The sequence below is a fragment of the Aethina tumida genome, chromosome 1 (assembly GCF_024364675.1).
Source record: "Aethina tumida isolate Nest 87 chromosome 1, icAetTumi1.1, whole genome shotgun sequence".
NCBI classification, from domain to species: domain Eukaryota; kingdom Metazoa; phylum Arthropoda; class Insecta; order Coleoptera; family Nitidulidae; genus Aethina; species Aethina tumida.
Window position 1 is genome coordinate 47595089 of NC_065435.1, and position 23983 is coordinate 47619071.

The following is a 23983-nucleotide window of genomic DNA, read 5'->3' on the forward strand; positions in this document are numbered from 1 at the left end:
GCTTATTTACAGAAATATATTTACAGAATAATAATTCATTACAAATTAAACAGAAATTTGAAAGCATAAATTGTCAGAAGCTAATAATGGGCCGGACTCTCTTTCATTAAGACACTCATTAACTCGTCGTGGCACTGATCTAATTAGAGCTTTTTTCTTGTGGTATCTCATATCACACGAACTGAATCTGGCGTCTTTCATTAAGAATAAGTGGAGGGCCCTGTAAATTCCTTAAGGGTCGTCCCACCATAATCCACACATATTCGATCTATCTGAAGATCTTATCTTTCTAAAGAACTCCGAGATCTCTTCTTAAGTTCACTAATGAAAACTGAGGATCACTTTCTATCATAAGCAATAACACCAATTGGCCTACATTCTTCGGCGAAAAATTCATCAGCAGTCCCTAAGGCCTTTGCTCTACCTCTTCTGTCCTTTTCATTCCATGACTGACAACGTTGTATTTATGTTCAAACGCCACACTATTTGTCGAAACGAAATTCCTGCTTCATACAGGCCCACTATTCTACCTTTATTAAACTCCTTTAATTGTCCAAAATTATTTCTTCTTCGAACTCTAGACATGTTAAACATTTAGTATAAATTACTAATTAAAAAAAAATGTGGCAAAAACACGCTTGTTTTACCTCAAAGATATGAAGAAAAAAGAACAAAATCAACAATACGTTTTACGATTGACTTCAAATTATAATCATTTCTTATTTCAATAGTTACCTACTTGAGAACCAAATTTTATGAAAAGATTTAAATCCATTCTGGGTGTTGCCTTTTTTTTTACAGTTAGTATATGTTTATGGTGATCTCGTTAAATCCAAATTTATTTATATAGCAAAACTTGCATCCAGTATCAAGTTTCAAACTCAATTTAAACACATTTGTTCTATGATATCCAACCTAACCTAATTAAGTTTCTACGATGTAGTTATAGTTAATGGAATGTTATAAACAGGAATTATTAATTATACTAATGTATATACCTAGATAATGTGCAAGCTTCATTTCAGGGTATTAAAGAAAGCAGAGATAAATTATTTGTAAAATTTTATACAAATTAAAAATTAAAAAATTCCTTGGTACAATTTCAAACTGATGAATTGAATAATATTGAATAACACTGAATAGTAATTTTCATATTTAAAAGCTCAATCATTCTATTTTACTTAACCGGATATGTCTGAATAAATTTTATTCCAGTGTAGAAAATGTTTTGGTTATCCTTTTATCCTGTCTGAAAGTTATGCGAATTCCGCAAAATAAACTTTCCGACCGATATTTGCAATTTCCAAACTCGAGGCGCTGAAGCATTTTCAGAATTGCCGAGCACCTGACAATTTTCTAACAGCTTCGCCGAACAAAAATAAATAGTTTTTCGTTGATTTAGTCAATAATCTAGTTGCAGTGAGACATTTTAATTGATTGCAGTGCTGCGGTTAGATATTTATAGATTTAAGTACATATTAGTGCATTTGACACATTTTATATTAATATTGATCCGTATAAAAAGTTGAACTTATTCCCACTACATTTTTATGTCTCCATATGGGATAAAAAATTAGTTGGCCCGGATACAAAAGCTATTTTTATGAGAACGGGCAACCTGTTGGAGTGTTTTACAAAAGATTTTGGTCAATCAATAATCAAGCAAGAACAAACATGTTATGTCAGTTAATTAGAAGATCCATTCTCACAATCTAATCGTGCATGTTTACACGAGTCCCCGTTTTAAAATAATTAAAGCCCACAATCTGGCCGGGAATAGGCATTTAATTAGCACTTTATCACGAAGAGCATACCGAATTAATTGCCACGTATACTTTCCTAACGTCACGCCGTCGTGTGTGCATTCCTGAAATCTGGAGCCTAGGGGGTGGCTGATGCGACCCCAAAAAACGAGACAGATAGGTGGATAATTAATTCTTGGTTTGGGCAAGCGCAAAACGTGGCACACAGCGTGGTCGGGCGGGCAGGACGTCCGATAGTCGGGAGTTGTTCATTCGTGTACCGTTTGTTGTTCCAGAGTCGCTGGAGCCACAGCAAACGGGAGCGGCGTCACAAATCTCCCGGCCGACAGGACTCCACGGACTACGCGGCCGATCTCAGCAGCGATCACAGCACGCCGAGCACTCAGAGCCCACGACACCGCGTCTACACCAGAACTGGTAAGTGACTACTCTGATCTAGATAATGACCGCTGCGAGTCAGCATTTTAGACCTGTACGTCCGCTTAAATTGATCGAAACTCATTTCCTGATAACGTCCCTTAAGACCTGTCGTATGTGTGCTTTTTGTGTTTTTGATAAGAGACGTTTTTGTTTATTGTCAACCTTTTATGTACAAAATTAGAAACAACAAAAATTAATCATAAAAAATTGTCTAAATAAATTACTGCAACCATTCAAATACAGATATAAGAATTCAAAAAGTTATTTTAAATTTTAATTTTTACTTCTATTTAAAAGTATAAACTTTCTAATATAATTTTTTATACTTCAAAAAGTATATAATTTATTTCTTTTTGAAATTTATTCAAATATCCATCTCCGGAATTGAAATCATAAAATACGATGTTTCGAATAAATTTACATAAATTCATGGGTTGAGTTGTGAATATTACTCAATTTTTTGGTTACGATTTGCACATTGATAAAAATAAATACTATTAAAATACGGTCGAACTTGGGTAACTCGAACCATAACTTCTTGATTCAACGAACCAAAGCTTGGAGTTATGAAATCAACTGCAATATATAAACGAATGAACCGAGTGACCAAATTGTGAAGGTCGTTAGAAATATAAAAGTCGAATAGGTCTAGAAAAAAATATTATTAATAAAAGTAGTCCTAAAAAAAGTTTCTAAGATACATGAAGTATTTCAGACCGTTTTTGTATTTTAAAAACATTTGTTTTCTTATAATCATCTATGTCACAGTGGTGGTAAGACAAACATTGAAACAGATAAAACTTCATAACTTCGATTTGGCTGAACAGAACTCGATAAATTTAGCATCAAAAGAAAGAGTTTTATTTGATCTATCTTCTATATTTTATACCTTTTTTACATCAGCCGTTAGAAACACTAGTAGACCATTCTATAAAATTGACAAACTTTTGATGTTAATATTTCTGTTGCTTTTTTAAGTCCTTTCAAAGATTTTTTCAAAGGAATATTAGCTATTCCAACATATCACTTAAATGCAGTGAACACAGATAACCATCGTAATCCAACGATTAATTCCCTCTAAATATTTAATTATTGAATTTAGTGCACAAATTTTACGACTGATGAGGTAATCACACTTCTTAAATAATAACTATTGATAATAACTTATTATATAATTATAAATGTGAATCACATTTTTTTACCTGGTGGAAAAGCAGTTTAACTGTTCCCTAGATAAAACAACAGAACGGCTTTCACAAAAAAGTTGTCTGTGGCAATTTTTGTTAGATGTTCTGTACCATAATTTTTTATTTTCTCCATTTTTGTTCAGTATGTGGCAGACATTGCGGCACCGCATTATGGCGCCAAACATTGTTTACTAAAATTTGTACGTGTAGGAGGACAAATTTACTCTACACATGTGAAGTATCACGTTGATATACATTTACAAAACAACATAAAATATCAACTTTCCTCAATACGCGCATCCACCATTTTTCAAAATATATTTAATATTAACGGAAATATTAATATGAGACAAGTTTGGGGAAAAGTTGAGCAGTTATCCTCTTAATTATCTTATAATCAATTAAAAATTATTAAGTTTTGAAACTGTAAGGTAGTAAAAATATAGCGACACGATAAAGGTTTACGATACATCTTAAATAGTAAAGTGATTGAATTACGCTCAGACCTTTATAAAGTTTTAACTGAATCGATAGGTCTGGCGAAGTTTGCACACTAAAATTTATTAATACTTAATTTATCGATGTGCCGCTCCCATGTTAATATTTTACAGTGCCATAATATTCCCGTACAATTTTGGATGGGACCGAATTGCTTTCCACAAATATTTCTTGTGAGACTAAGGACTTTCTAAAATATTGCCTTAGATGTGATTCACACATTTTATTTAATTATTCAATAACAATTTACGTTATAAAAAACTTTTATAATGGAAAAAAACAAATAATTTAGTGCATTTACATTTAAACTAATTTATAGGTCACAAGCTTTTATTGTGAGAATTATTAATATTTCATTTATAGCTTTTTATCAATAATCAGTTGTCACAGTGGTGTTTAATGTATGAAATTTTAATAAAGTCAGCTAATTATAGATTACTGCAAAATGTAATAATCAAATGCTTAAAACAAATAATTTATGATTAAATCAAAGATTGATTAAAATTTTTAAAGGTAAATTTTTCAGAACATACAATCAAACAATCAAGTGATCAAAATTAAAGGTAAATAGGAGTTTTTAAAACGACAATGTTATCTGACGATAATGGCATTGATTTCTTTCACGTTGTGTTATAAGCATCAAAAACTCAATAATATAATAATGGTAACACCTTAACAAATGATTTATTTCTATTTTATTAACTCTACTAACTAACGCTTCTATTTTTTGAATGACAGAGGAAAAAATTAAATGCATATTATAAACATTATTTTCTCCATCCCTGCTATAAAATTTTATACAATCAAAAGTTTAGAAAAACTGATAAAATCATTAAAAAATAATAATAAATAAATTCACCATTGAAATCTTTATTCCTTTTCCAAATTTTATAAAAAATATTGTGTATTCTTAAAGTGAATTTATTGTTTCTCATCAACTTCACATTACATTGTGAAGTCATAAAAAGTCACCTCTGATAACTTTGAAGATATTAACCTCGGACCAAATAAAAGTCATGTTAAAAGTCAATTTAACTAAATTTTGCAATAAAGTTAACAATTTCGCCAAGTACTACGTGGGCACTATTAACAATTTTTTTGATGACACATTTAAAGTTTTCCTCATCTCAGTTTTCCATTTTTTCTTTAGTTCCATATGACAAAATCCATTACTCGATCGTATAGAAAATTTCTATTTACTTTTATTCAGGAAATTGAACGGTCTAAAAAAAGGTATCTTACATTTTTATTTATGACTCTTACCATGATATTGGAGTGTGAAGAATTAAAAAAAAAATTCTTTTTTACTTCTAAATTTTATAAAAGAAAAGTAAATATTATAAAATGCTCAACACACATTTTTGTAGGAAACTACAAATATAATATTTTGAGTACCTACTGTACATGTATCACCATATAGCTTAGCGATTTCACTCCTCATTTCGTGTAACGTGTAACACTGTGATCATATTGGTCTTTCGTCGATCCTTTTTGTTCCACTACTGTAACTTTGTTCCCTGTTATTGGAGGAAAGAGGTCAGAATTAATCCATAAATAATTCAGTTTGATGTAGCCGAAATAAACGGCATTGCATTATTCACTGAAAAATAATGGACGTAAATAAAACAAGATTACTATACCAGAATCCTCAAAAGATTTATTTCAAAGCTCACTTATTGATAGTAGTACTAAAATAATATACGAGTGTAATTTTTGTTTATTATCTGTATAAATTATTTATGCCAATGTAACACACAAAACAAATTGCACAACGGAACCGAATGGTATGTTCATCAATAATCAATTCACTAAAGTCGTCCTTGAAAAAATATCACACCCCGGAAACGTTGCTTGTCGCCCCTAAATGAAAATTTTATTCCGTATCACGTTACCAAGGAAAAAATTCCCACAACACGGCGTGCGTGCACGATGAATATATTTTCCTTTTTGAACATTAAACATTTATATTGCATTGTACACGAAACTTCGTTGTGTGCACATGATTCGCCGTTGCTTTTTCCTACATCTACGACTCTTGTTGTTGTTATTCAAAAGGAACGGTGTAATTTGCAGGCTTTCGTATTGTTTTACTTTTGCGATAGCCGTCATAACACGTACCAACACAGCTGTAAACATGTTCATAATTTTAGAACCCGCTTTAACCGAATGAAATTGGGCAGTTCTAAATTTACAACCGCCACGAATTGTTTTTAACACATCCAGATAATTTTTTATCGTCGCGTTTGGCATTGAATGTGAATTAGTATACGGAGGATGTTACGTTTTGTAGAATCCTCTCGTGGTGCCTAAAATTTCCATTTAGATTACTTCGACTATAGTTTAGTGCAACTCAATTTTAATGTTTATTAATCAAGCCGTAAGGACGGCTTACTAAAATATCGTCCCCTACTTTTCGAAACTGTGTCACACTATGTTCATTCATGAATGGGACAAACTATTTTTGTCTAGCACTGATCCAGAAAATGTCTTTGCGACGACGTCTTCTGTGGTTGTTTTATTTTTATTGATTAACCCTGAAGTCACGGGTGTCATGCCAATAGGAAATGCCTCGTGCATTCCATTTGTTGCCTCAAATTTGTGCAGTTGCCAACCGACCTGTGGAATGTGGACGGTGCTAATTGGCATGGAATTAACGAATTTTTAATCCGGAAATTGAAGCAGTGGATGAAATATTTTACCTGTATAAATGTGTGTAATACATAAATGGGCCGTCGAAGCAAATGCAAATGCATAAATTACAAACGGCATTTGAATTTGGTACATTTTTCAATGTGACATGGATACATTACCTTACATTATTTACAGTAATAGCTTCAATTGAAAGGGTAAGAGGCAAAACAGTTTACATATTATATGTGCTGTTATATCCAAATGATAGCACATATTTTCTAGAAGCCAATTTTAATTTTTAGTACCTGGTTCTAGAAAAGGATGGAATGAAATTTGAACTTTGATCAGCTGTAATCTAACTACACACACCGTCAATAACTGTTGGACTCCCTAATATTTTTGGGAATAAAAGAGAATAACAAATTATAATTAATTGTATATAATTTGCTGTTTTATTATAAACGTTTTTGGCATATTTGTTTGCTTGGAATGGTGTAAAACTGGTAGAAAGAAAAATAAAAAGAATCTAGAACCACAAAAATAACAGTAACGTTACGGTGGCGTCATACAAAATTGGTGATATAACAATTGTCCTTAGATTCTATTCTTAGAAGTGCACCACCTGATCTTCAATTCACATTTCCTCTCTCTTGGAGTAATCGCACTATTCTGATCACAAATGATTTAGTTATGGTGTCGTTGAATTTCGGTGATTTGACCAACCCTGTTGATGTAAGGTGATTATTCTTCCACCATCACAATCAGAAATTTGATTTCTAAGCATTTTACGATAAGTAGTTATAAATTATTTTGGTCGTTATTTACACAAATCTGAAAAATTGTTATCAGTGCTGTGTTAAAAGTAGACGAAAACATTGTTGGACATTTTTGCACGATGATGAAAAACTGTAATTTGCATGCACCCATTTCTATAAAAACGTTATATTAATATTAGTTTTTATAGAAATTATATTTACGAGGAGGGTCCAAGATATTTGACGTTGTGTGTATATTTTATTTTATGTCCAAACGATACTGAACAACACGGTGGATATTATAATTATTACGTGATAACTGACAATAATTATAATTGTGTGGTATTTCTACATTTTTCCAGGCAAATAAACACTAACAAGCACAGTACCATCATTTTTGAATACCTTTTTAATGCCTCAACGAAACACATGTTGAGGTAATAAAATTTATGTACAATGTGTCAATAAACAGTGTAACATGTGAATTTTAATATTCACGTTGATGTTCTTAAAGGACTGCATCACAACCCATAAAACGACATTTTGCATTTCCCATTAAAAATGCGGTTTAAAAATTACTTGTCATATGACATCTGCCGCTTAACGTATATTATTTCTCCAAAATTGGCAAACATTTCATTTTACATCTTTCAGTGTACACTTCCATGACAAATATCGGTTAAATTATTCTTGCGGTGTGCATTACTTAAATAATTCGCCATCTAAATTTTGTACTTGTGCCAAGTGACCTGTGGAATGTGTATCGCGTTAATTTACATACAAGGAACTGAACAATTACTTAATCCTGAGGGCTCGAATATGTTAAAGTTCCAGATCTTTATGTAAATATGCAGTATTACGTTAGTTACTAATGGGGTGCAATCGCACGGTTCTCCATTTCCTTCAAGGAAATGTTATCAGACGTTTGAATCAAGAAACTACATGCTGAAATGAACGGATAAAATAATTTAAATGTTTAATTTCTAAAACTAAAAAAAAAAGAATAAAAGAAATTATACTTTTAAATCAGTTATTTTCAACTTTCTGAAAATGTTTTGTTCTTTTAAAATTTAACTCAGTTTTTTCTTTATTCAAATATAGGTGATTAATAATTAATCATGTAAAATTGTGCTTATTACAGAGTAAATTATCTTGACTATAAGTAACCCAGTTTACTTTATGAATAAAATATAATAAAATATAAATGTAATAAATTGTAATAAAATATTAAGGTAAATAAAAAGTCAGCATTCATTAATAATTTTATTATTAAAATCTGCAGTAAATTGCATACAATTTTATAACTTACATTAAAAAGTATTTATAAATATAAGAAATTAAAAATGGAAGTAACAATCCTTTCATTAAAAATGAACAATGTCAAAGTCGTCCAGAAGCTTGTACCAACGAAGAAGTTAAGCAATATCTCGTGCAACATATTTATAAATAGACTAATCATTATAGTGTGATGAGTGAACCATTAGAAAGAGGCTTCATACATCAAAAAAATTGAGCTTTAACAAATGCCAATTCTCTCCTTGTCAGTGAGTCTTTTATTGATCGTATTGTTACATCGAGGAAAAATAGATTGATTACGACAATTCTCACCAGTCTGTCTGGATCATGGATAGAAGCTGGTCATCCTGATGGAACGGTTTTTAAAAAAGGGGTTAACTCAATACAGATTTTGATGAATTTCATCAAAAAGTTGGAGAAATTGATTCCCCATAAATTGTGTGGTGACCAAAAATTAAGCTTTGACAAATGCGAATCCTCTCCTTGCAAATAAGCCTTTTATTGATCATGTTGTTACGTTCGACAAAAAATAACTTGAGTACGACAATTATCACCAGTCTGAACTAAGGGTTGAAGCCGGATGTCATCATCATCAATCATCAAAGATTTTGAAGTCCAAAAGATTAATTTTTTGAAGCTTTTAAATGTATAAGATATTTCTCCATGTGAATATTATTTGTTTTTATAATTGTTCTCTTTTTTACGTGCTGTTTAACTCTGAAGAGGAGGCCAAAACTGAGTTATGTTAAAGTTAAACGATTAATACGGTTAATACATAAATTACTTTTTCCGGTATCTAATCTGGGATTTGATTTGAAATTTTATCAGCGTAACTCAACTATTTTTCATTCGATCGCAACTCTTTTACAATACAACTGAATTACCTCTCCATTTAGATTGCCCTCTGGACGGTAGTTTAAGTATAATGAGTTTGGTGAAGTATATGTACTTTTAACTTTTTTTAAGACTTTTTTCGTATTCAAATTACCCTAAACTGTGTAAAAGAAAGTTAGTACATATTTTCACTGTTGACTAGCATTATAAATACAAAATTAAGCTGAGAAAAAATGGATAAAACCCTTCTAATTAGGAAAACAGGGTCTGGCACAAAAACGGTCTATATGACATGGATTACCCCAGATACATTTTAAATTAAAACACAAAAAATGATAAATCCAATGACGTAATGTGTGGAAAACGGCATTAGTTAAATAGCCAGCATGATTTCGTTATGTGGCGTGTACACGAGTGACCGAATTATGCGTGACTTTCTCCAGTTTCACGAATATGCGTATAACATTGTCCTTTAGGTGTGCACCTGTTCATGGTTTATCCGCATAAACAGTACAAATCCACGAAACATAATCCGGAGACATTATTAAATCGCACGACCCAGGAGAGAGAAAACTCATTTAAAGAAATAACGAATCGGTTAAATAACTTGTCTCTTTTCTTCCCCCCAAATAGGATCGAATTGAAAAAGTACCAGACGAGATTTAGAAAATTCCAATGCACCACGACAGACACACGAATTAAATAATTTGACGGAAACGTTTAAATGAATTTAACCTGTTGCAAAATTGTGCAAATTGTTCTATTTATAAATAAGTATATGTGCGTGTAATTGAACATGTATTCAGAATATTTACAATAATTACAAACTATATGGGACCATTAAAAGTGATGTAGGTAATTTTTGGCGACGCACGTGTGCGATACCGCATTTTTAATGAATTTTCATTAAGCGACCAAGTGGGAACCGCACCGAAGAGAATTGTTGACATCAAAGCGACTTAGTTTCCCCTAAAATACCTGTTTATCCGAGACAATGTGACATGTAAACCAGCCTTGTTGTAAATTTGCATGTCGTTCGTATCGTTAAATATTTTATAAATATTTACGTTAGTTTTAATGACTTAATTTTTTTCATCAGTCATGGCCAAGGGTATACGTAAATGCATGCTCTCGCTGTTGAAAAAAAAATATGTCTTTGAAAATGTAATAAACCGACACAATAATAATTGAAGAGCACTTCTAAATTAATTATAATGGAATTTACATGTTGGAAGATAACGACGTTTTATTTACTCTAATGTCATTATTGTTGTGTTCGTGTGCGCGGGCTGTGTACTTGCAAGCGTTAAATGGGAAAATTTCAAAAACGCGTCTAATGGATCCGACACAGAGCAACAAAATGGATACTGGTGTGTACAAGGAAATAGACAGTGAAACTAATGAGGAATGGGAAAAAACACATTTTAAAAGTGACGTGCAAAAAACAAAAAGTGATCATTACATGAGCAGATCATCTAGTCCAGTTAGTGAGTATTTTATAAGGAAAAGTGACAGTCTCAAATTGAGAGAAATCAGAAGGCTTCTGGATTATGATACAGATGATACCCATGATGACACCGACAGAGGTTTGTTAATTAAATTTACCTAATAATTCCTAATTTTTAATATATTACTTTAATTTCAATATTAATTATATATAAAAAAATATGTCTAAACATAGAACATATAGTAGAAGTTATAAAAAATGTGTTAAAACTACAGAAACTAACAAAAGAGAGCGAATTCAATTATTGCAATTAACGACTCAACTGCATGTCATCGGTCTGTTGCCATAGTTGGTGTAAATCTTGAAAATGAAATTTGAATTTCCAATTAATAAAATTTTGATGCGTGAGTATCGTATATGAATGAATGTATATTTAAACAACCGATACAGAAGTTATTATGGGTTGGCAGATTTCCAACATCAAATTTCAAAACATATTTTGTAAATATTATTAAGATATCATTAAAATGAACTGATTATTAATTAATTTTTAGGACTTTAATAATAACCTTCGATAGCTCAGTTGGTAGAGCGGTGGACTGTAGATTGTATAAAAGTAATAGTGATCCATAGGTCGCTGGTTCAAATCCGGCTCGAAGGACATTTGTTTTTAATTGACTTTTTATAAAATGATTAACGAATTAATTTTAATAATCCACAAAAAAATTCCTTCGAGCCGGATTTGAACCAGCGACCTATGGATAACCATTTTGTATGTTCAACTACAGTCCACCGCTCTACCAACTGAGCTATCGAAGGTTGTTTTTATAAGCAAGAAACGTGATACATAAAGGGCATAGAAAACTATATCAAATTAATAGTCTCATTTGTAATCGAATATGATTACACTCGGAAAACAAATATTACCAAAGCGAATGTATACAATTTTTTAAAACAATTTACACTTTCTTTAAAGACTAAATATTTAGTTAATTATTCCTCTATTATTTGGTTTATATTATTTTACAAAAATAAATAATTGATAAAGTTGGAGAAGGGTTAAAGATCCTCCACCATTGAGGCGCCTCCACCAAACTGCAAATTTGTTTAACCATATTTTTTAAAAATTTTGATTTTTGTTTTGGTTTTTGTTATATATTAGATAGTCTACGAATAAAACAAAGTTATACTATACTATTATTAGACAAAAACAATTTGTGACTAGTTGGAGATGTAATAAATGGTTAGGGGACAAAGTCTCACAACCGCTATCATTTCAACGCCTTCATCAAATCGCCAACATTTTAAACATACTTTGTAAATTTAGGTTTTATGATTTTCCTAAATTTTTCGTTTCTCTTCCACATTATCCCACGAATATAACAATAATGGGTAAAATTATCATTAAAATATTTTCTAACGTCATGCCTTTAATTTAGAGAAGAGCCATACAGATTAGGGTCCCAGAATCTTCTCCATTTGGATGCTTTCACCAAATCCACAATTTTTTGAACATACATCATAACTTTTTTTTAATTTACCTGAATTTCTGATGTTTATTCCATAATATTCTACGAATATAACAATTATTGCTAAATTATACAACATTATTGTTAAACAAAAAACATTTTCTAACGTCATGGCTTTAATTTAGAAAATGACCATACTGGTCAGGGTCCTAGGTCCTCCACCATTTGGACGCTTTCACCAAATCGACAACTTTTTAAACTTACTTCGTAAATTTAGTTTTTTTTTATTTTCCTAAATATCTGGTGTTTTTTCACATTATCCCACGAATATAACAATAATGGGTAAAATTGTCATTAGACAAAAAACATTTTCTAATGTGGTAGCTTTAATTTAGAGAAGGACCATACGGATCAGTGTCCAAGAACCTCCACGATTTGGGTCCTTTCACAAAATCGACGTCTTTTTGAACATATTTCGTAAATTTTATTTTTTTTTTATTTTTCTCCATTTGTGGTGTTTGTTCCACATTATCCCACGAATATAATAATGGATAAAAGTGAGGGGTCATACAGATCAAGATCCTAGAACCTCCACCATTTGGGTGCTTTCACGAAATCGACAACTTTTTAAACATATTTCGTAAATTTTGTTTTTTTGAATTTCTGGTGTTTTTTACATTATCCCACAAATATAAATATAATGTGTAAAATTATCATTAGACAAAAACATTTTCTGACGTGGCGGCTTTAATTTAGAGAAGGACCATACAGATCGGTGTCCAAGAACCTCCACCATTTAGGCGCTTTCACCAAATCGACAAATTTTTAAACATACTGTGTGTGAATTTTGGGTTTTTATTTTTTATGATTTTTGTTCCATATTATTCTACATTATTATTAGACAGAAAACATTTTCTAACATGGCCCAAGGTCCCAGAATATCGACTGGGCACCTCTACTAAACATTTTTTTTTAAACATACATTTTGTCTTTTAATTCCTTATTTTTGTACCACATTATTTTACAAATGTAATAACAATAATTAGTAAAGTTGTACTTCATTATTATTATTACACAAAAACCATTTTCTCAGAAATGTGTCAGAAATTTCACTATCCGGGCGCCTCCACCAAATCCACAAACTTTATGTAAATATTTTTTCATTTTTGAATGTTTCTGAATTTCTGGTTTTTATTCCGTGTTATTCCCCGAATACATTTCCCTTTTCGTCGATTTTTAGTTCGACTTAAATTACCTTAACCAAAGGACAGTGCTTAAACTTTTAAATCCGGCCCTGTTAACAAGTATGTTTAAATATATAAAAAAAATGTTCGAGCTCTGCGTACATCAAGTTTATTTTTCCAACTGGCCCATTAGCTCAGTTGGTTAGAGCGTCGTGCTAATAACGCGAAGGTCGCGGGTTCGATCCCCTCATGGGCCAACTGTTTTTTTTTCTTTTCACTTGTTCAAACGACAATATTTTATGTACCTCAACGGTTTAAAAAATATGTTTAAAGGTTAACATAACAAACGAGGCATATTCAATTTTTATTACCACAAAAATCGATGCGTAAAATTTATTCTTTATTAACCTTGATGACCAGCAAATTTGGATATAAATTATATCCGATGTAAAATAATGACCGTATAATTCACATTAGGACAATCTAATTAGAGCTCACGTTATGTCAAAGCAAATTGCGTGTTTACGACCTACACAAGATATTTTCATGAAAATGTCTAGTCTTGTATCATTAATCTTATTTAATAAGCTTAAAACATTACAAAATTAATGTACACGTTTTAATTTTCTTCATTGTACATGTTTCTAAGTTAATCTACTAATTAGTTTTATGTATTGTTTTATATTCTTTTTAGTTGATAATGGTTGATGATGAATAATGCAATAAGAAACTGATAGATCCTGACTTTTCATGTGAATAATTAAACAGTTTTGATGAATGTGTCTAATAAATTATTTATTGGTTTCAGTTAATGATTAATTCATTATCTTTAAAAAAACAATTAAAAGATCATAGTTTGTCGGAAAAAACCCATCAGTTCATACAAGTACAAGTAATTAATTACAAAAAAAAAAAACAATGTTTATAACAACTTAATTCACAAACAGTATATATTTCTAAATAATGATGGTTGCATACAATCACACATATTCCACGAACTCCACACGTACGCTACGATGTATAGATTACATTCACACTTACTACAGTATACAGGGTCATCAAATATTATTCAACAACGTTGTACAAAAAATATGTTATAGTACCCTATAAATGTCGGGATAGAGTTATCATATTTGTTTTCAGTCGGAATAAGACTAAAATGCATTTTAATTGTTTTTTTTTTATTTATTTATGTTTTTTTTTCGTGGTCGTCTTCTTCTTAGTCTTCTTAGTAACACCTGTCATTGGTTAATTGTATCTTATTTTTATTCGATTTTGTGTAAATTTCCTTCCCTCTTCTTAAGTGAACTCGCAGATCATAATTAGATTAATAATTGACAATTGGACATGCCATTCTATCAACTTAATTTGATGATTCTGAAATCATTAATTCTTATATCTGACACGTGACATGGGGTATTATCTTGTTGGAGTTTTACTTCGTCCACGTGTGTCATAATAAATTTATTAAAGAGGGTTGTAAATTGGTTTCCTATAAGTATACATTTTTCATTGATTATCCATCCCACACAAATTTGTAATTGACTTTCACAGTGGATACAACACGCTCAAGAAGATATTCCTCACCAATTTGGTTTCTTACATATCCTATGCCAGGTGCGCCAAATATTTTCATTAGACAACACAGTGTTTGTTCATTTCTCTGTGAAATGCCCATTATTTAAAAGTCTATCTCAAGTAGACTTCAGATAGCCCTTGGATTCTTTTTGATTCCTTTACGACCTTAAAACCGTATTATAAGTCCTCTTCTAACAGTTCTGCTCTCACTGTTTCCCCAAGATTATTAGCAATGTAAGCAGCTAGATCGGAAGAATTTCTATGATTTTGTATTGAATTTAACTAATTTACAATATCTCTGTTTACACAAAACCATTTTCAATGCCTAGTGAGATTTGTTCGCAGTTTTTGGCAAATTATTTTCGGGATTTCCTCTATTCATGTAATAATTAAATCATATTTTGTTCAATTTTGCAATTTCTTATATTTCCTTCGCGAAGACTTTTGGCCAAACCAACATACCTTTTTTTAATGGATTTCAGTTTGTTAATAGTTTTAGTTCACCATCAACAACTAAGTGCAGATTTTCTCCACATCATCCCTTTAATTAGAAATTTTCCCTCTTGCTCAGATTAAAGCTCACAACAGTCACTAATTACTCGATTACTGAAGGCGTATGGAGAATCAGGACGGGCCCACAGACCGTTTGGCTAATTTGGCTTCGTGAACATCGCGTGTCGTCGATTAATCAACATTAACAGGTGTGTTTCGTTACAGACTCGCCCCTGAGCCGCACGTGCGCCGGCGGGGACACCAGCTCTCCCAGTGGTTCCCCCAGACCTCGTGCACCAACCCCGGGAGCTGTGGCTGGCCTTGACCTATTGCCGGTAAGTTGTCATTTTTTCTCTCCGAATAACATAAATTTTTTGCAGTCTCGATTATGAAGCCCGTAAAAGTGTTTCTCTCCACTAAAATATTTAGGAACCGTCGCGACAAGAAGGTTAATGTTGTGGTACGTTGGGGGGATGTTTTGTTGTTGTTGTTTAATTAGTGGCGGGTGTGTCATTTGCGGGGCTCGCCGTTAATTTATATGTATAAAATTAAGGAGGGTGGGGTTAAAATATTACAAAGTTGGTCTTGGATGATTAATTAAAGTCGTGGAGGATTTTGTTTTTTCGGTCGCAATGACGAATGACACATGGTAACTTTTTTGACAGGTTTGCTTTATTCGTAAATCTCTTGCAGTTGTCGTCTAACGATGAAATCACGAGGAGGAGGGAACAGGCCCTGCGGCAGCATTCTTTCTTCCAGCTGCGCGTTCATCTTCGAAGGGGCCATGGGTTGGTCGCCATGGACAAAAACGGTAAGAGAATTTACCAATCTGTGAATTAATTAGGAACTTGTAAAGTCTAAGTAGCCTAATGACTAGATTTGAAACTAGAAAACCTATTCGTGTACTATGAATATACATAAACACATTTTTTCATAAAATTTAAAAGGAATTATGTTAATCTTATAAAACACGTATAAATTGAAAGTAAAAACCACGTTGTGGAAATGAAATCTACATTTTTTATAAATAATTACACAAATTGCATTACACGAATTACTAGACAACATATTTTAAAGTCCTAATTAATGTGAAAATAATTATTTGCCACAAATTTGGACAATTTTAATCAATTTAATATTTTCATTTTACAGTGTGTCTTTTGAATTTTCTAGATTATTTTTATGGCCACAAAGAGCATTTTGTCATTTTGAACACATTTTACTCGGTTCATTCTTAAATTAGCTGTTGTTTAGCACCACAAAATGCTTTTTCTTCTTCATTTTGCTTTTTGTATCTAATCGTTCTTGAAATCGTTATCAGCAAACTGATAAATTCAATATACGCTTGATGATGGTCGACGATCTACGACCAGAAGACAGGATGCGTGCAGACGTTGGAATCAATATCTCTCATCAAAAGAAGACTACATTAAGTTGGTCTTAGAGTCAAAAGATGTTGTAGATACCCTCTTTTAACAAGGAGTATCGGGTTGCCTGGGCCAATGATTTATGAATTAAGAATGTATTCACAATTTTGAGTATGAGTGAGAGGGTAAAAATTGTTCCAAGTAATTTGTTGATATTATTTTTATTACTGGTTCTATTTTTGATACAATTTTGTTTAATTTAAGCAGGAAATTCGATTGTTTATTAAAACTTATTTTGATAATATATTTGTTGCAATATAATTGCAGTCGTATTCTTTATTATCGATAATAATTTACAGTCTGTGTGAATATAAAATTGTTTCTTTGGTACGGAAAACGATATTATTTTATCAGTTGCGATGGTGGTGTAATGGTCAGCATAGTTGCCTTCCAAGCAGTTGATCCTGGTTCGATTCCCGGCCATCGCACACTTTTTAAACTTTTGTCAATTTATCTTTTTTATTTTTATTTGCTGAATCACATACTTAGTGTTTCGTAGTAAATAAAACTGGACTAGCTCAGAAAGTGGGAATAAGGTGATCCACTTAATTGATTAATTAAGCAAATGAAAGAGATATGAATCTGAAAATTTTGTTGCAGCAATTAATAGTTGCATTTTGGCATGCCACCTAAACCGTAAACGTAATAGACAAATGTATTTTGAATCGTTTTCCTATCATTGTTCATCATAGATGACATATATGTCAATAACTCTTATTTCAAACAGAGTGACTACAAAATATTACTATTCGTCGCCGAATGTATGCCTCTATTTACGTTTTTCAATATTCTATAGTAAATAAGAATATTCTTCAGACAGAATATGTTACACAGGGAATAAAATTCTGATAGTTATTGGCATTTAATGTAGGAAAAAAGTAAGCGAAAATACCCTGTTTACTATAGTTTTCAAGTAATACAGATATTTCCATGTGAGCTTTTTTGAAAAAAATAGACACCTCAAAAACAAATAAAGATAAGAAATCGACTGAAATGAAATTGATCCATAATATTACGTATAATAAAATTGTATCTTATCTCTTTTAGTTCCCCATAAACTCATAATGAATAAGTTAGGTAAATCAATCCGCATAATATTTCTTTTGAAGCAAGGATTATATTTACCCTTTAATTTTGAGTTACGGGATATTCAGATCGCAATTATTACACTAAATTTATCCAAAAAAGTTGTTAATTCAAATTAAATTCATAATAGTTTTATAAACAGTTGTATTAACCAAATTTCAACCAGTACCTAACAAAAGGTACATATCCATACGTACCTGTAAGCAGGTATTGTGAACAGCTTTAAAGACCACTTTATGGGTTTGTTTCATCACAACTCCGATCCGCATTTTATAACACACAATGAGCAAGTTTAATAAATTTGCACTTCAGTTGTATTGCGCCATAGACTCAGTGGAGTCGAAGATGTCTTCAAAGAAGAAGGACGTTTCGTTAAAAATGAAGTTACGTATTCTGTATGAGGTGGAGAAAATTGTAAACAAATATTATAGAAAGCTTCATATTTTCAAAGGAGTCAAGGATCTGGAGCTAACATTTTTCACACACATAGAGTGTTTTATTAATAGTATTGTAAAGGAATATTTAATCATACGGCGGATGGCCGTTATTAGCAGCGAACACAATATATTACAGAAGTTGTATGGCGAAAAAGAGGCAGCCGTTATTTTAATTGAAATTTACAATTCTGTGTCTCCCCCAACAATTTATTAGAATTTATTGTAAATTGTTAATATATGTATGTACTATCATAATAAATAATTTAAAATTGGTGTCATTGTTTCTATCAAATAATTAGATTATTTGTAATGTTTTGTGGTAACTTACCTTCCTCAATAAGCTTATCTGTTAGGTAACCTTCTATTCCCTGAAATAGATTTTAATAGACAAAATTACCATAAACATTTAAAAGTTAAATTAAATAAATCTAGATAGTAATTCATTCAATTTTTATTGTTGATATTATCATCTTAAATATAGTTTAAATAACATTTATGAAAAGTTCTCCAATATTAAAATCATAACAAAACATTATTAGCATTATTACATATACAACTATTTGTAAACAATAAGCACAAACATATATAAACTACTTCTTGTAGTTAATATTTCATCAAGATATTGTTTAATATTTATTTTTTTATGATTCAATAAACAATAGACTATAGTATACAATATGTATACTAAAAGTTACGAACATCGCCCTAACAATCCATCTAATATACGTTCTACTTAAATAAAATACATAAGTTAATACAGCTAATTAATCGTATAATTAGTGTTTACTTGCTTTGTACATTCTTCTCAAGTATTTATGGAAAAACTTTATATACGTTTTTATTAAAAAACTTTTAGCCGTGCACTTTTCTCTGTACTCCACATCGTATTTATAAATCAATTTTTCCCTGTGGTTTTCATTAATAAGATGCCTTATATGTTCTTCCATTTCACTTATGAACATCAAATAATCTATCTTCTCCAACGTGAACACGTGTTTAGTAATTTTCTTCAAAAAGTGTTGCACCTCTTCCAACACGTCTCTGCGATTTTTTCGAAACTTCATAATTCGCTTAAGGTTCTTTCTGACAACTTGATTAAGAACCAATGAATCGTTTAGAAGTTTAATTATGGGATGCATTTATAATATTTCTTGTACAGTTGCGACTTGCTGACAATACTGCGTATGTAAATTGTCATCGGAGGTTAAAACTTGCGTGAATTAAAAAACATATCACAGACGTGCATTTTTGAAGGGTATTTATATATCATTTATTACTGATATAAATAATAGTGAGTTTATTTAATTACTGTGCACACAAAGATTTTTTAGTGATACGTGAAGATAAATATGCAAGATTAACTTTCAGTGGCAGACTGCAAATAATCGATGGATGCCTTTCGCCGCCTCTGACTCCTAAATTCGCTTAAATCTTCAAAACCCCGCTCTGTACATGTATACAGACAGTTTTCTAAACACTGACATCATTAACAAAATTATTTAGATATAAAACTCTTCAGTAATATAATTAAATTAATAATCGTTATGTTAGGATTTGGACAAGTGGTGCTGCACCACCACCAACATCCCGTAATCTGTTAACCTGGAAACGCAACCATTAGAAATTTCACGAACGACGATTATTACGTTAGTTTTATGGTTGATCGACAACAGGTAAGACGATTGTGGCTTTTATAAACGGTCGATCTTCCAAAAATCGTCGCATTGCCATTTTAAAATGGGAATAGTCGATTATTATCTCGATCACATAACCGTCTTGGAAGTGCACATCCAGTATAAGACCGTGAGACGTTACGAATATGACATAAACCAAGAATACATATATGATTTGTTGAGGGACTACATAAATAAGTTTCACAACTACTTAAGAATAAGTCAGGAATTGGACGAGTCGGACATTTGTTTTATAATCAGACGCGACATGTATACTTATATAAACAATTTAATTCGCGAACAGTTTCGCGAAAAAATCAAAGCCAAGTTCGACGATTTCAGCAGTGACGTTGCCAGATTCAAAAGAAGTATATAGTGGACCTGATTAACATCTTCGAAAGATCACCGTTTGTTGATGGCGGTGAAGAGGAACTTTCAGAGGAACGAAGGCAGATTATCTTTTCTAAATTGTTGCCTCTGATGGCTTGATGTTTTTGAATATTTTTTATTATATTTTATCTTTGTCTAGATTGTAGGTGATAATTTTATAAAATTATCGTTCTCATGATGATTGATGTTTTTGTCTATTTTTTATATTATATTTTAACTTTGTCTAGGTCATAGGTGATAATTTTATAAAATTATCGTTCTCTTCATTTTTTAATATATTATAATCCCTCTATTGTAATGTATGTTTTTATTATTACATTTTAACTTTGCCTGATGATAGGTGATTGATGTTTTTTTATTATTTTTTATATTATCTCCTACTTTTATTATATTTTATTTGAACTTTGCCGAGGTCATAGGTGATAATTTCACAAAATTATCATTCTTTTCATTTTTTTATATATATATATATTATCATACCTGTAATGTAATGCATGTATTTGACATTACTTAATAAATATTACAAAAAATATATATATTTTTATTTATATCGCCTACTTTTGCACTGCATATTTTACATAACGTTAAGACAAACGATGAAGATGAAGATGTTTAAATGTGGTACTTGTCTAAATATATAACTTAGTTCTTCAACCCAAATCCACCGTTTGTTGTCCCGCATTATCAATTATTCAATTGTTCCAGGATTAAGCGATCCTTACGTGAAATTTAAATGTGGCGGCCGCTTGGTGTATAAATCTAGGACTGTCTACAGAGACCTGAATCCGTTATGGGATGAGAGCTTTACCGTGCCTATAGAAGATCCGTTTCTTCCAATATCCATTAAGGTCTTCGATTACGACTGGGGACTACAGGTAATTGGAGCCGCTTAATAACTGAACGGTGTTGTTTTCATGTTAATGACGTTCGACAGGATGATTTTATGGGTTCAGCCACATTAGATCTTACAACTCTCGACTTATTGCGCACAACGGACATTAACCTGCCCCTTCAAGATCCGGCACGGCCCGAAACGGCCTTAGGCGAGATTCTGCTAACCGTTACTTTGCATCCCAAAAGTCAGGAAGAGAAGGAACAGGTGAGTTTTTTATGTTGTCAAAATTATGTTGGGCTGAAGACGTTTGACGTTGCTCTAAGAAACACGAAGCTAGAAAATCTTTTGGTAATTGAATTATTGACAATTTTTTTTTTTCAAAATATTATACTCTTCGGTGCACTAAAGAGTATGTTTTGATCGAGTAAAAAAAATAATATTAGAGAAAAAGTAATTTTAAATTTGAAAAAATGCCGATTGTTCCTTGAAATTTTTGTGAAATATTTTTTTTATACTATTTGCCTATTTTTTTTTCAAAAAGTTCATCAAAAACACCATATTTTCAATATTATCGATAACGTATTTTTTAATTTTTTTATGAATTTTTTAATATTTAACAATTTTCATTGAAATAAGGTTTCACGTTTTATATCATAAAAAATGAAAAGATCAATATTTTATTTAAAAACAAATATGTTCTATTTTTAGGCGTGATGAAGAACTTATCTTGGCCCAAAATCAAAATTTCTTAGAGAAAAATTAATTTCAAATTTGAACAATACTGATTTTTGACGTTTTCAAATTTTTATGAAACATTTTTTTATACTGCATACTTATTTTTTTCAGAAAGCTCATCAAAAATAGAATATTTAAAAAAATATAATAATAATAAATAAATAGAAATCTAACCTAACGTTTTTGACATTTTTTTTTAATATTCTATTTTTGATGAGCTTTCTGAAAAAATGGGTTAGGTTAGGTTGGGTTAAATTAGGTTAGGTTAGGTTCCTATTTCTTGTTTTTTTTTTTGAAAATATGCTATTTTTAATAAACTTTTTGAAAAAAATATGCGTATAGTATTAAAAAAATTGTTTCATAAAAATAGTAATAAAAGAAAAAACCGCAAAAATCAGCATTTTTTCAAATTTAATATTAATTTTTCCTTGAGAGACCTTAATTTTTTTTACTCGATCAAAATATATTCTTAATGCACCGAAGAGTATAAATATTTTGGATAAAAACAATGAAAAAAATGTCGTTTTTTATAGACAAAAGTAGGTGGAGCCGCGATTCTAAACAATTACCAATCTTTCTTTGCAATATATCACTAAGAAATATCTCACTAGCAAAAATGCCATGTGCAAACTGTTAGTTTATACACACAAAGATTGTTGAAATTCTCCTTCTACATCAAAATAAACACCACATTGTTTATGTGACATCAAAACCTAGGAAGCATCTGCACATGATACATTTCATATTGTTGCTATAAACAGTTGATACTAAGCTAACAGTGTCTCTAATAATTGTTGTAAGTAAAAAATAGAACAACTATTGTTTTATGAGGAACTAAATAAATACAAATTGTAATTAAACAATTACACTCATACTTTCGAATATATTTAAGTTTTTCAATTAATTAAAATAAAACTTGCACAATTTACTTTGTACGTTAATCGACTTATTAACATTTACGGTAATTACCGATAACTAAGGAAATGGCGTTAAATTACTCAGAGACTTTATTTACTTTTATACCTACATTTGTATTTCTAAATAATTTTAGTTGATGTGTTATCGATGGTAATATATATTCGGATTTTTAACTCGGATTAGTATCAAAATGCAAGGTTATATGAATATGAATGCCATCAAAACAAATCAATAATGGATGTGGCGGATTCTTGTCTATCAGAGATAACTTATCTTAGGTTAAACATTGTAAATTCGTAGTATATTTGTATAAAGTTGTTCTTTTACCTACGAAACTAGTTTGTACGATTCTTCTTTCACGACTGAGCTTGAATGTTTTCCAGTGAAAGAGGGCATGAATAAGCATATGACTGTCAGTTTTTACAGATTAAGATTCTTGATTAGATCATCAGCGAAATTGGTTAACACTATGTTCTATTAGTGTTAATTAGTTAATGAAAAGTCAATTATTTTAAAACAACAAAAATATCATAAATGTTACCATCAGATATACATAACAGAATTAGTTCTTAATTGCCTTAATGTTATTGGAAATGAGCGCTTCCGTAATTTAACAACATATTTCGGTATATATGCATGAATTTCTTGCCAATTTTAATACTAAATTAAAATGGCCACGTGTTGCTCTTCATGTGACATATTCAATTATAGATTGTTTTGCAGTACCTCAAACCGACACGTAACACATGTTTTAGTGATGTTTTAAAACGAAACATAACTTTCAGACGTTGCACGTGTTTGGAAAAAAATTGACAATATCAATTGCGACATCGAATTTAAAAACCTCGTATGGGTCAAGTGCATACATAGAAATAACATATTGTTGATAATGTTATGAGTCACTCATATTAGTTTGTTTAGGGCTCGA

General features: G+C 31.0%; 1 protein-coding gene and 3 non-coding genes across 9 annotated transcripts in view; 3 read left to right on the forward strand and 1 right to left on the reverse strand.

Moving 5' to 3' along the window:
- The window catches only part of LOC109597601 (multiple C2 and transmembrane domain-containing protein-like), a 62279-nt gene that overhangs the window by 23158 nt on the left and 15138 nt on the right, over positions 1–23983 (forward strand). For 4 of the 6 annotated variants that reach the window (XR_007547118.1, XR_007547119.1, XM_049962232.1 and 1 more), the window contains exons 3-7: positions 2039–2180; positions 15780–15889; positions 16248–16365; positions 21273–21442; positions 21502–21666. Coding sequence is in view for 4 of the 6 variants with exons in the window: in XM_049962232.1 (XP_049818189.1) it covers positions 2039–2180; positions 15780–15889; positions 16248–16365; positions 21273–21442; positions 21502–21666 (705 nt within the window). In the remaining 2 variants the exon portion in view is untranslated. Of the gene's footprint in view, positions 1–2038; positions 2181–10678; positions 10971–14750; positions 15102–15779; positions 15890–16247; positions 16366–21272; positions 21443–21501; positions 21667–23983 lie in introns of those variants that run through there. The other 2 variants (XM_020013341.2, XM_049962234.1) reach the window with 2 other exon arrangements.
- On the reverse strand, positions 11559–11650 carry Trnay-gua (transfer RNA tyrosine (anticodon GUA)). The gene is given in 2 exon segments: positions 11559–11594; positions 11614–11650. It is a non-coding gene; the product is annotated as a tRNA-Tyr (tRNA).
- Positions 13668–13741, forward strand: Trnai-aau (transfer RNA isoleucine (anticodon AAU)). The gene has a single exon. It is a non-coding gene; the product is annotated as a tRNA-Ile (tRNA).
- On the forward strand, positions 17338–17409 carry Trnag-ucc (transfer RNA glycine (anticodon UCC)). The gene has a single exon. It is a non-coding gene; the product is annotated as a tRNA-Gly (tRNA).